Source organism: Drosophila subpulchrella, chromosome 2L (genome assembly GCF_014743375.2).
Source record: "Drosophila subpulchrella strain 33 F10 #4 breed RU33 chromosome 2L, RU_Dsub_v1.1 Primary Assembly, whole genome shotgun sequence".
NCBI classification, from domain to species: domain Eukaryota; kingdom Metazoa; phylum Arthropoda; class Insecta; order Diptera; family Drosophilidae; genus Drosophila; species Drosophila subpulchrella.
The window spans coordinates 7,932,875-7,945,317 of NC_050610.1; the positions used below are offsets into that span (position 1 = coordinate 7,932,875).

At 43.8% G+C, this 12,443-nt stretch overlaps 2 protein-coding genes across 4 annotated transcripts in view; one reads left to right on the forward strand and one right to left on the reverse strand.

Annotated features, from left to right (window-relative positions):
- On the forward strand, positions 1 to 1,670 carry LOC119548328 (zinc carboxypeptidase). Its single transcript, XM_037855517.1, has 5 exons — positions 1 to 171; positions 231 to 367; positions 494 to 878; positions 953 to 1,340; positions 1,402 to 1,670. Exons 1-5 carry the CDS (start codon positions 7 to 9, stop codon positions 1,593 to 1,595), a joined length of 1,269 nt encoding a protein of 422 aa, XP_037711445.1. The 5' UTR covers positions 1 to 6; the 3' UTR covers positions 1,596 to 1,670.
- Positions 1,595 to 12,443, reverse strand: part of LOC119548325 (myosin-VIIa) — a 27,366-nt gene continuing 16,517 nt past the window's right edge. For 2 of the 3 annotated variants that reach the window (XM_037855506.1, XM_037855507.1), the window contains exons 2-10: positions 10,697 to 10,960; positions 9,517 to 10,638; positions 8,945 to 9,460; positions 7,783 to 8,802; positions 5,347 to 5,556; positions 4,991 to 5,289; positions 3,406 to 4,941; positions 3,225 to 3,348; positions 1,595 to 2,879 (exon numbers count right to left, since the gene is read on the reverse strand). In XM_037855506.1, the coding sequence (XP_037711434.1) occupies positions 1,629 to 2,879; positions 3,225 to 3,348; positions 3,406 to 4,941; positions 4,991 to 5,289; positions 5,347 to 5,556; positions 7,783 to 8,802; positions 8,945 to 9,460; positions 9,517 to 10,638; positions 10,697 to 10,960 (6,342 nt within the window). In that variant the 3' untranslated portion in view covers positions 1,595 to 1,628. The remainder of the gene's footprint in view (positions 2,880 to 3,224; positions 3,349 to 3,405; positions 4,942 to 4,990; positions 5,290 to 5,346; positions 5,557 to 7,782; positions 8,803 to 8,944; positions 9,461 to 9,516; positions 10,639 to 10,696; positions 10,961 to 12,443) is intronic. The other variant, XM_037855508.1, reaches the window with a different exon arrangement.

Here is a 12,443-nt window from a genome sequence, read left to right on the forward strand (position 1 = left end):
TTCAAAATGCGTCTGCTTTGGTTGCTTGCCACGCTGGTGGCTCTAACAAGTGCTGGGGTCCTTAAGGACTCTCCTAAGGAGCGTTATGATAATTTTAGGGTTTACAAGTTGACTATCCGAAACAAGATTCAGTTGGCAGCAATCGAAAAAATTAGCGAACTGACAAAGAAGGTATGTTTTTTAAAGCCAGAAATGAGAAGGCATCATTAACTATACTTTTCGGCGTCTAGTACAATGTCTGGAAGGAGTACGACGAGCGTTCTAGACAATTGGATATTATGGTTAGTCCTGGGGAGCTAAAGCACTTCCAAGAGCTCCTTAAGTTCAACAATATCACCAGTGAGCTCATGATCGAAAATGTCCAAGAGTAAGTAGAGGAATGTGACACACCCTGAGGCTTAAAGCCACTCGAGACGATAAGATCGCTCGATTAGCTAACCATTAGTGCGTGCTCATTGGAGGCCATAAATATAACGATCGGATTCCGGTTTAGGCGTATCGACGAGGAGCAAGTCACCGCTACTGCTGATAGCGCCACCTTTGGCTGGACGAAGTACTACGAGCTGGAGGAGATTGAGGCCTGGCTGGATGGAATTTTGGAAGCATATCCCTCGGTGACTGAGGAGTTCATTGTGGGCCAGTCCTACGAGGGACGCACTATTCGGGGCATCAAGATCTCCCACAGGGCCGGCAACCCAGTCATTTTCATCGAGTCTAACATTCATGCCAGAGAGTGGATTACTTCGGCCAGTGCCACGTGGTTTATCAATCAGCTCTTGACCTCAGATGATCCTGATGTACGGAATCTGGCCGAGAACTATGACTGGCACATAATACCCGTCTTCAACGTTGATGGCTTTGAGTTCTCGCACAAGAAGGTGGGTGGGGCCACTACGTCTACTGATTGTTCGAAACATATTTGTTTTCTTAATCTAATCGTCTCCAATTCCAGGATCGTATGTGGCGCAAGACACGTCAGCCACATACCACGAATGCCTGCATAGGAGTTGATGCCAATCGGAACTTCGACTCCCATTGGCTGGAGAACAATGGGGCATCTTCGAATCCCTGCAGCGAGACTTTTGCTGGTGATACGCCATTATCTGAGCCAGAAGCCAAGGCCCTGGCCGATTACCTCACCCAGAACAAGGATCAAATTAGTCTGTACATATCCTTCCACTCATATGGACAATATCTTCTTTCCCCTTACGGACATACCGATACCGAATTCCCTGAAAACTATGCCGATATTTTGGCGATTGGCAAGGAGTTTGCCGATGCCATCGAAGCACTGCCATATGGCACTGTCTACCAATATGGATCCACAGCTGATGTGCTTTGTAAGTGCTTAATAATATGGTTTGAGATATTGAACTACACAATTGATACCTTTTTACGTAGATGTGGCCACTGGAACCTCAGTAGACTGGGTGTTCAATGAACTGGGCGTAGATATCGGCTACACAATCGAGTACCGAGATAAGGGACGTTACGGATTCGTCCTACCCCCTGTTCAGATCATACCCAACTGTGAGGAGCTGATGGTTGGAATGCTGGCTTTGGTTGAAAAGACCAAGGAGCTGGGCTACTTGTAAGAATACGTTTTATTTTGGTAACGAGCACGTCGTTTACACATTTTCATTAAAATACCTCACGTAAGAGGCCAGCAAGTCGTCCATTTTGTAACCTTGAGTGGTGCTGCACAGCAGCTTCGAGGCTCCGATCATGTTGCCGAACCGAATGTGGAAGTGGTTTTTGCCCGAACTCCAAATGCCCAATTGGGAGTACTCGTAGCTGCGAAGGATCTCTTTGGTTTGAGGATCCAGAAGATGGAATCCCGAACTGTTGATGGCGACTAACAACGTTTCCGGAAGGGTATCGTCGTTTTGCTGCTTCACCACAAAGAAAGTGGAACCGAAACAAGAGAAATGCGAGAGTTCCTGAAGGAATAGTAGCTTGGCATCATCCTCAGTCAAATGGTCGCGATGGAGTTTTGGCATGATTTGTTGCCTCCACTCAGCCACAGTTTGAAGGGGTATCAAATCCTCTGGTACTAAACGTGGCAGCACTTCCGGCAGCCTCTGCAAGCTAACGTCATGATCCGCACTGTACACAAGACCGGCGAGAAGCGAGGCCTGCTCGCAATCGATGGGATAGTAGCCCTTCAAGTACTTGTGCAGCTCTTGGGGATAGCTGAAGATCACATCTCCATTCGGGTCCTCTCCTGGAAGATTGTTGAGCCACAACTTCCGCATAAAGTGCAGCTGGTAGTGGCCGTCTGAGATAGAGCGTACGGTCTTTTGCTGCCTTAGCCAGTAGATTAGTTGGGTGATGAAATCAAATACAAAATCCTCCTCTGGCATGGCATAAACTCTATCGCCTGTCTTCAAGAAAATACTATAGCCCACCGCCGACTTGAGCTCCAACCGATGGGCTATGTCCGCTATGAGCTCTGCTCCCCGGGTGTGCGATTCGATCTCGAAGGCTTCAACTGTATCATCGGGGAAATATATCTTGTGGTAGATGTGCAGGCAGCGCTGCTGAATTCCCTCAACCTCGATGAGATGTGGAGCCTGTTTCCGTTGTCCCTGGGCCAGGGATCGCTTTAAACGCTTGAGACAGGCATCTGCTAGGGCATCTGCACGCATGCGCAGCAGGATGATCAGCTCCCTCATAACCAGGACGCTGGGAGCCACCAGCCCGGTGGCCAAGTAAAGCAGGTCCCAGCCCCGCTTCTCGCTTTCAATCGAAGGGTTATCGGTCAGCTGCTTCATCAGCTGGCAGTACAGCTCATCACACAGGAGCGGATGCTGCAGGGCGGGCTGGAAGATGAGGTCCGTGTTAACCGGCAGATTGTTCCTTGCTATGTCGCCCATGTACTATATGAATAGGAAATGTTGATTGAGAGATACTATTAAGGGATGATTTCTAAATGTCATGTTAACGTTCTGTATTGTTATCGTCAGACAAAGTTAACATGAAGTTTCGGAAAAACTGATTCGTTGTCTCAATGTGATGTTAACTTAACGAACGAAAAATCTGTCTAGAGAATGTTATCAGAACATTGCATCCAATTAAAAATATATAGTCAGATAAATCATGATAACATGACATATGGAAATTTAAATCTTCCGAAAAATCAACCTAACGCCTGAACAATAGTTAACTTGACATTGAGAAATCGGTCCCAAAAAGATTTAACTTCAATTAATTTTAGACCATACCTTAAGAATGTGATGATGAATAACCAATGCTTGTTGAAAAAGTGGCGGCACCTTAACTACAGCTTTAAGCAGAGGAGCCTTCAGTGGCTCAGGCGAAAACTTTGAGAGGGAAGCCTTGTCGGAACTAAAAGAAAATATAACATAAAAACATACCAAAGCCTCCTAACTGGTTTTATCTTACTCTAATGGCTCCCTGAATTGTGTCTCAGCCAGCTGAGAGATATTGTGTTGACGACGTCGTGAGTGATTGGCTCTTGGTTTTGGTTTCGGCGGTTCCTCGAATCTGCCCTCCTTTAAAATATCTTGAAGTTTTTCGCTTGGTTTGGTGAGGGTGGCCAAAATGCGAACATTTCCAGCAGCAAACTGACCCCAATGCCCATTGACAAAACCCCTGTAGCAGTCTTGGGGATTGCCTTTTAGTAATTGGGCACCTGTTACACCTGCCTCGAATTCGATGAGGTCACCGGGGGATAGTGCCAAGAAATCCTCTTGATCTCCCTCTGAGACCTGATCAATAGCCACTCCGTAGCTCGAACGCTGACGCAGATTATCTAGCATGTAGTTTATCACCTCGTTGGCGTCCTGAGCTGTACTGCTCTGCAGCACAAAATTGACGTGTTGGAAGGTCATCACATGCAGTTCATCATTAGCTTCCAAACTAACTTTTAGCAGCTCGCCGAAACTACAGGAGGCCAGCACCTGTTCGGTTTCGTCTATAAGGAAAAGACCAGTGGAATTGATTCCCAGCATCAGTTCATCACTCTGGAGTTTTGGTCCCTTCTTGTGAACTACTTCAAAGAGTCGAGAGTGCCTCATGGGCCAAGTCAGGTGGGCAAACAGGCAGATGTCCTCCTTGGCCCTCTTCTGAGCCTCCAAAAGTAGGTCCTTCTGTTCTTCCCTTACATAAGAGCTCTTCTCATATGTGACGGCGATTAGGCGACTCCAGTTCTCAATAGCTCGCTCGCCGGGAGCCAGGAGATCGCTTGGCACAAATGCAGTAATTTCCGAGGGTTTCAGCCGAAGGATCTCCCCGGGTCCGTGTTCTATAAAGCAGGCCAGGGCGCACACCATAGCTATGTCTTTCTCGGAACGACAACGATACTCTCCGCACTTCAAGCCGTTCAGGATTTGCTTGTAGATGAGCTGAGTGGCCTTCGGATCCACCGATGGATCATACCAGGTGGCAAACATTTCCTTGCGGAGGTAGAGCTTCCAAGGGGCGTCCAGCTGACGTTGCTCACACTCCGAAATGGCATCTAGTATATGCTCCTGACCAGCTCCCAGTGGCATTAGTTTCCCGTTCAGTGACATCACCAGTCCAAAGCCAAATGTATCGGTCAGTCCCAACCCCTGACACAGTTGATGCACTGCCTCTCGAGCTGTGCTGGCCGCATCCACCTGCAACCTCCTCTGATGACCATCCATCAGGTGAATGTCCAACTTGAGGGGCTGACGACTTCGGATGGCTTGAAGTTCAAATAGGCTTGGTGGCTGACAGCGGGATCCATTCAATAGAGTTCTCTCCAAACGCTGCAGGGAAGGAGCGGCCTGCAGTTGGGCAGTTCCCTGCTTCATAAAACTACGCAAATGTGGCTCAAAGTCGCTGCTGGGTGGAAAACAGCTCAGGCAAAGTGAAAGTAGTAACCATCCACGGGAATAGGAGCTCCTACTAGGGTTAAGATATAGCTGCTTGCAGATTTGAGCCAGGATTTCATCTCTGTAATAAAGACTGTTAAGCTTAATTCGCTAGAAAAATTATCTCATACCTTAAGTTTTCCTTAAGTATCCCATGTCCTATAATAAAATGCAGTTTGTCTAGGTGACTACTGGGAATGTTGAGCCAGTGCTGATAGAATTCCTCGGCTTCCTTCTGATCTTTTCCCATAAATTTTACGGGGCGTCTTTGGGTTTGACGCACAAATAATCGGGGCTTATAAGAGCCAGAGGAATTTAGGAGGCTTGACAAGTCACTCATAAGGTTTTCATTGTCGTACGAGTGAAAAGAAGGCGAGGTGGGGATATCCATCATATCGCCCATAAAGCGAAGGATAGTCAACCAAATGGCCTGCAAAAAGTATTGTATAATCTTGTGTATCTTAAAGAATAATTTTTAAGAACTCACCTTGGAGGCCATTTCATCTACAGGAAGCTCATGCTTTAATAGGGATTTTTTCAGGGGATTTCTTTCATGCTGGGGCGTGGCTCCACCGCAGAAGTAAGTCGCCGCATACTTCAAATAACTAAAGTCTGAAGTGTCGATATTATTTGGTACTGGCTTAGGTAGGCGTATTGTATCGCCAGAAGAAATGTTATTAAGTTTCCTCAAGGCAGCCTGAAATTAAAATAATTATAATGGATTTATTAACAGGGTAAACGAAATTTGAAACCCCCATTTTAACTATTTTCACTCTCCCTAGTTTCACTCTCTTATACTGTTCGCTAGCCCTCAGCCGTATTAATTATTTCGACACCTGTAATCTGAGTGCCACTTATCGAGAGGTGCTTTACGCGTAAGAATTTATAAATATTTACTGGTAGGCAAGGGAACTGCGACTTGTACGGGTATGCTGCACCCGAAGATATGCCCTCGCGATAAGGACGGCGGCGATTATTTACGATCCCGTTTTATTTCATTTATCATTTGGTATTTGTTTTAAACTTCTGCCGCCTCCTGATAGCGATTGGTATTGGCCACGCTCCAAAAAAAAACTCGGGTCTCGCTTCGGAAATTTGTTTTGCCCCAATTTAGTTGCTGACTAAAGACGATACGACATGGATCTGCGTTCTAAGAAATGGCTTGGCCACTGGACTACGGAAATTTTTTAAAGGCTTATTAATAAAATTAATTGTTTTGGTGGTGGGAAGAGGTGTGTTTTATTAAAGAGTGCGCAGACATGAATCCAATTTTCTGCGAGGTCAAGTATAATCTGATTTGTAAGTTTTTAAGGGCAAAGCTTTAAAATAAGTCTGCATTATAAATTTAGGTTCAGGTAAAAGGTATTTTAGGAAATATTGAGGAAATAGGTAAGGAAATTGGCTCATAAATTAACTTCCTGATAATCTCACTTAATGTACTTATAAAACTGTTCAATAAAGAAATAAATAATTCAAGTGGACTTTTCAAAAAATCGATGACCTTAAAATCATCAAAGCCAAGAAAAAATATTACAATTGTAAAACCACTAAAAGTAAGTCTATTCAAAATACTGAGTAAAGTAAGTCTATTCAAAATACTTAAAAAAAAGGTCTTTGGAGACCTAAGTAAATAAAGTAATGAGTCGGTAAAAGGTAACAATATAGCTTGCGTTCTCTACAAAACGTGGAATCTTCCAGACTATTCAATAAATAACTTTATAATAAATCGATATGATAGGCATATACAAAACAGTCAAATCACTTGTGTCGTATCTATTGAATAAAAAAATAAATTAATTTTCTACAAGATAACGCTTTAATGCCCTTGTAAGCCACTTGGACAGCCCATGTCCACGATTCAAACTTCAAGAAGTTAGTTCTGATGAGTCAAATTCATTCAGTTTCTTTTGGAATGTAATGGTGAAATGCAATCCCAAAGTACGGATGTGATGTGGGACGCTCACTGGACTTGGACACAAAGCACAAAAGCTGGATTGAGGATTTCAAGACGACCCCAAAACCATACAACCACAACCATCGCAGACAAGTAAACACACGAATGAATTGCGCATTTATATATACAGATACCTTAGGGGGTTTTATTTACAAAATTATATAAATATAATACATTTAAAAGTAAGGAAAATGTAACAAAAAGCAATCGCATGCGAATGTTTGTATATACAAGCTGATATTTACTGCACTTATGTATTAAATTTGTACATTAAAATGAATTTAACTTTGGGTGTCCCAAAATTTATAGAACTGGTCCTATTCGGAGGCAAAGCTAATGTGAGACGTAAGACTGGAGTTAAAAACCTGGAAGTTATTCTGATCAGTAGTGCGGTTCCATTCTTTATGAAAACAAGAATCTTTGAATTTTAAATCGTTAAGCAGCAATTACTTTTACTATATTAATGTAATGTGCTTATAAGGATATAAGATCACAATAAAACAATAGTTATTATGAATTGTCTTGTAAATAGATAAGTTAAAAAAAACTATACCATTTTTCTGGATCGATTACCTGAAGTATGAGAATATAAAAATAATATTTATTTACAATACGGTATTACACTCTTCTAGAAGTGCCTTTTATCTGGTAAAGACTTATTTGTAACCCTAAGCCATTTTCTTTACTTTTCCCAACCCCCTAAGAGCCAATCCCACTGATCAGGAATACTATCCAGTGTGTTTATTCTCCAGCACCAGCTCTCCTAATATCAGCCGTAGCTACAAGTGTCTCCAGTCCCAGCCTGATTCGCTACTAGAGACGGGTCTGGTTGATGATCTTCCGAGGCGCCGCCTCATAGTAGTTGACCGGGCGGGACAGGAGCTTGGTGGGCACATCTTTGCGCAGGCGCAGCGCCTGCTCGAACATCATAGACTTCTCTTTGACATTCGGCCCCAGAGGACCACTCACATCGGGCTCATCATTGAGGAACCGGAACACGTCGTCCACCATCTGTTTGGAGGACTCAACATCAATGGTTCCTGGGCTCTCGGGTATGGTGTTTATTCGGTTGGCGGCACTGGCGGGTCGAGCTGCCAGTGGGGCGGCTGCTATCAGGGTGGTGGGTGCTGGTGGCAGGGACATACGGGCCTGAAGGGTCGGAGCCTTAGGAGCCTCTTTCTTTAGGGACCTGGTTCTCATAGGTTGCTGCACTGCAGCCATGGCCAGGGCATTTCGGGTGGCTGCCTCCGCCTTGAGCCTCTGCTCCTCCTTCAACCGCTTCTCCTCTAGGTCCCTTTGCTCCTTCTCCTTCTGCTCCTTCAGTTGCTTCAATCGCAGAAACTCCTCGGCCTCCTTAATCTTGACCAGCTTGCGTAGCTCCTCCTTCTTCAGCTGCTGCTGCTTTCGTTTCTCCAGCAACTTCTGCTGGAAATCCTTGCGTACCAGATAACCCCGACTCAAGGCCTGTAGCTTTATAGTCCGACATCGGATCATCGTGAACTTGGTGGTCAACTGCTGAGCTGCTATACAGGCTCCCAAGCGATGGAATCCCTGCCGCATTATCTGGTACTTACGACGTTGCAGGCGACCCCGCCAATATCTCTGAACCGTAATGATGGCCTCCCGATACCTCTTCATGTAGCGTCGGAACAGAACCCTCCTGATGCCTCGCTGAATGGTTACAATGCTCTTGAGCATCAGCTGAGACCTTTGCAGTTCTAGACTGGCATCATCCTCGTCCCTCAAGAAAAGCTTGGTTTTTCCGTACTGGCGATCGGAATCGGCGGGTAGAGCAGCCTCGCAAATTTCCCGTGCCACCTTCCGGCAGTCACACTCTTCCAGAGGTCCCACAGGTGGCACCAATAGGCGGTATCTCTCCACGAAGGCACGGTAGGCGTGGCGGATCGGGTAGCCCGCCCTTCGAATGCGAGCGGTTTCCATCATTCCCGAGTAGCGCAATTGTCGCACACACAGCTCCTTATCGAAGTTCTGGGGAGAACATAAAAAAATGAAATTCGATTTTTAATTAAGAGTCTTCCAAACAATTTGTATTTGTTTCTATACACACTATCCTGTATGGTAGCGGTTCAATCACAATATTTAAGTCCAATGTTTAATCTTCTTAGCTCACCTTTGGTTCCTTGAATTCATTTGGTTTGATGCATCGTATAAAGTAGGGATGTGCCTGCGACAAAGTGCGCATCAGCATGTCCAAAGAGTTTCTGAATTTCACGCACAAAGTGGGCTGCTTCTTGGCCGTATCCATGGGCATTTCGTGTGGGAATATATCAACCAGATACTTATTTGCGGATCGCTGAACCAGAGTCCTCAGATCACTGCTGAAAGAATCGCGATTCTTTTCGAGGAAGCCCAACGGATTGTACATTACCACGCCGGCATAATGACGAATACCAAAAAGCGATGTCTGGGTAGTTTTTCCCTTGACGTAAATTGATCTATTACCATGCTGGACATGAAGCTTTTCGAGCAGAGTTTGATCAGTTCCCTTGGGAAACTTGGACTCCTCGTCAATCAGAGACATCAAATTCATGGGTTTCATGCCAATCAGGTCAAGGATTTGCTGATTATCCTGGAACTCAATGTGCTGCCAGTTGATGTGCTCGTTCTGGTACTCATCCTGCTCCATCTGTGGGATACATTGGGTTAGAAACTGTAGAAGAAGTATTTATTTTATTTTCTCACCTTGAAGATGTGTCCCACGAAAAACTGCTGAAGATTCTCATTGGCATAGTTGATGCACAGTTGCTCAAAGCTGTTGTTGTCAAAGTTCTCGAATCCAAAGATATCCAGAACTCCTATGCTATTCATGGGCCGATCCACCTGCTTATTTATAGTCTCATTGATCCTTCGGACAATTCGCACAAAAATGCCATCGTATAGGGACTTTACAAAGGCATCGCGTCCTTCGAGAGCAGCTTCCTTGGACAAACTGGTGGTCACATGTTCACCATGCACAAAGATCGTTCTTTGGGTGAGAGCAGCGTTTAGGGGAGCTATGGGTATTCCCAATAACTGAGCCACTCTCTGCAGATTTGGTGTGTCGTCTATCTCAGCTGCTTCCAAGTTGGCCACCTCAATGGCTGTGAATCTCAGGTTACCCAGGTGCAAGATGGCCGCCAGTAGGCTTAGAATGCTCCACACCTCCTCTGGCTTAAATGAAAGTACCTTCATGGCTGCCCGAATGTCGGCAAAGTCCTTGGCATCTCCCTTTCCGGGCAAAGTGAAGCATCCACCTTGGGCCAAATAATGATATTGACTGGGAGACTGCTCCTGCAGCTTTAGACGCTCTCTCTCTGGACCCGAAAGTCCCGCCAGCATGCAGTAGAAAATGTGATAATTGCGTTCATCACGACTCTGAAAAACAATTCGGGATTTTTCCAGAAGATACTGCTGGATTCTCGCTCCCTGAATGGCGCCCTCTGGTGTGAATCTAATCTCGATGTACTTTCCGAATCTTGATGAGTTGTCATTTCGCACCGTCTTGGCATTTCCAAAGGCCTCCATAATGGGATTGGCCTCTATAATTTGCTGCTCGATCCAGGAGTGTTTACCACTAATTGCGGCCAGGTACTGCAGTATCAATTTGGTGCTCTCTGTCTTCCCGGCACCCGACTCTCCACTAATAACCACACACTGATTTTCCTTAAGTCTTTGCAGTCTTTGAAAGGCATTGTCGCTAATGGCGAAAATGTGAGGAGGTAGTTCAGCTAGGGACTTATTCCTGTACAGCTGAATTTCCCGATTCGTGTAGATGGGCAGAATCTGGTAGGGATTGATGGCCACCAACATAGAACCAGTATACGTCTAAAAATTAAAATTACTCAAGATAAGTAGGCAACAGAATTAAATTAAGTAAACTCACATAGATTAACTGCTTGGCATAGCGATTCTGCAGGTTCCTCAGTATGGTATACTCTTGTAAGTCTCCCAATGTGATCATATCCTCCACACCCTCCTGGGAGGTAATATGCATGGCCTTCAGGACATCTCCTGCTGGCACCCAGAACTGTTTGTTCCGATCATCGCAAACTAGGGTCTGCGTTTTCTCCGTTCGCACAATGCGAGCCCCAAATGGCACCGCAAATTCACTGGTTGTATTCTGCGGCCTTACCCACACATACTCGCCCTGTATATATAGAAAATAAAACAATCAGATAACAGAGATTAGAGTTAAAGGCATGAATGGGATTATCTACACAATCTTACCCACTCAAAACCAAATAAAAGTGACCTCCAACAAGTTTTCATTGGAAACTGGCAGTGGATCATATCTCTAATGTAAGTACTGATAAGAACTCATTACACAGAAGTGCAGCAATAATTTTACACGATGAGTTTATAAATTTGGGAGTACAGTTCATAAAGAGAACCAACAATTAGGTTTTAAAACTCAATTGAATCTTATCTATGTCAACCGCAATCATAATGGCTCGATATCAACGAACTTTTGTGTAATTCTAATTAATTCTTAAGTAATTCTGTATTCAAAGAACTTGGGAAAGAAAAAGTTATCTCACTTCCTTTGATATTGGCCACGGTCCCTAAAGTAATTCATTTTGTACACCCGATAAGAAATCGGCAAAAAATCAATTTCGTTGTAAAATAATTTACCTATGGGTCCCCCTAAATATCACAAGATATTTATAAGCTTTTATGTCCCTGCCACACCCAAGCTAATTTTGAAGTGCAAAAATTATTTTATGGCGAGTATATAGTTCTCTTTGTCTGCCTTATATACATCGTTTTAAGGAATAGGCAAATTACATATGGGCAATAAAAACAAACGGTAGTCAAGTTTGGCAAATGATAGTAGTTGTAGTCAGCCATTATCTTATCGGCGGAATGCCGATATACAAAAAAGTCTTATCGGTATTTGGGAGCAAAGGAATACTAAATGACACGGCTGTCGAACAGGTGACAATTGCAAAAAATAAGGTAAAGGTTCTTTGGTGACCTTTTACTTAAAGTCAATAAACCTTTTATTTGTTCGAGAAATGTTTGGATATCGATCTACAACGACCTTGCTTATCTAGAAGAAGATAAGATTAAAAACCAATTTTCGTTGATTCAGCTGATGTCACCTTTTACTTATTCTCCAAAAAATGTGACATAAACACCTGAAATAAAAGAGGGGTCTAATGTATATTTAAAAACATTGCCTTCACCGTAAATACTGATCGGTAATCGGTAATGAGGTCACCACCACAAACTATGAGTCATGATTGTCACTAATCAAAAATATATCATCAATTATTTGCTTAATAGGTGATAATACTAATTCTTGAAAGAATTGGGACACACAAACAAAAGCAGACCGATAAGACGAATTTAATCGGGGACAAAGGAATTTCATTATAAACAGCACCGGATTTAAAATATTCCAAAGCCTTTTATTGAGCTTTTCGTATTTTTTTTTGCAATACTGACCAAAATCAAAAAAATAATTGGCTTAGCATTTGATAAGGCATTTGTTTTGAGAGGAAATATCCGGAATTCATGAAGTCTTATTTTCGGTTGTTTGTGGCAAAAGAAACTTTAGACTTTTTGAGGCGGACACAATCTGCTTTTGAGCTACCTGCTCCTAAAGACTTTATGCCCATAATCACAGG

Excerpts from the sequence above, each read along its gene's own strand:
- LOC119548328 (XM_037855517.1), top strand. The coding sequence starts at position 7 with ATGCGTCTGCTTTGGTTGCTTGCCACGCTGGTGGCTCTAACAAGTGCT. Across the intron at positions 172-230 it reads TTAGCGAACTGACAAAGAAG|TACAATGTCTGGAAGGAGTA; the intron begins GTATGTTTTTTA and ends TTCGGCGTCTAG. Across the intron at positions 368-493 it reads ATGATCGAAAATGTCCAAGA|GCGTATCGACGAGGAGCAAG; the intron begins GTAAGTAGAGGA and ends ATTCCGGTTTAG.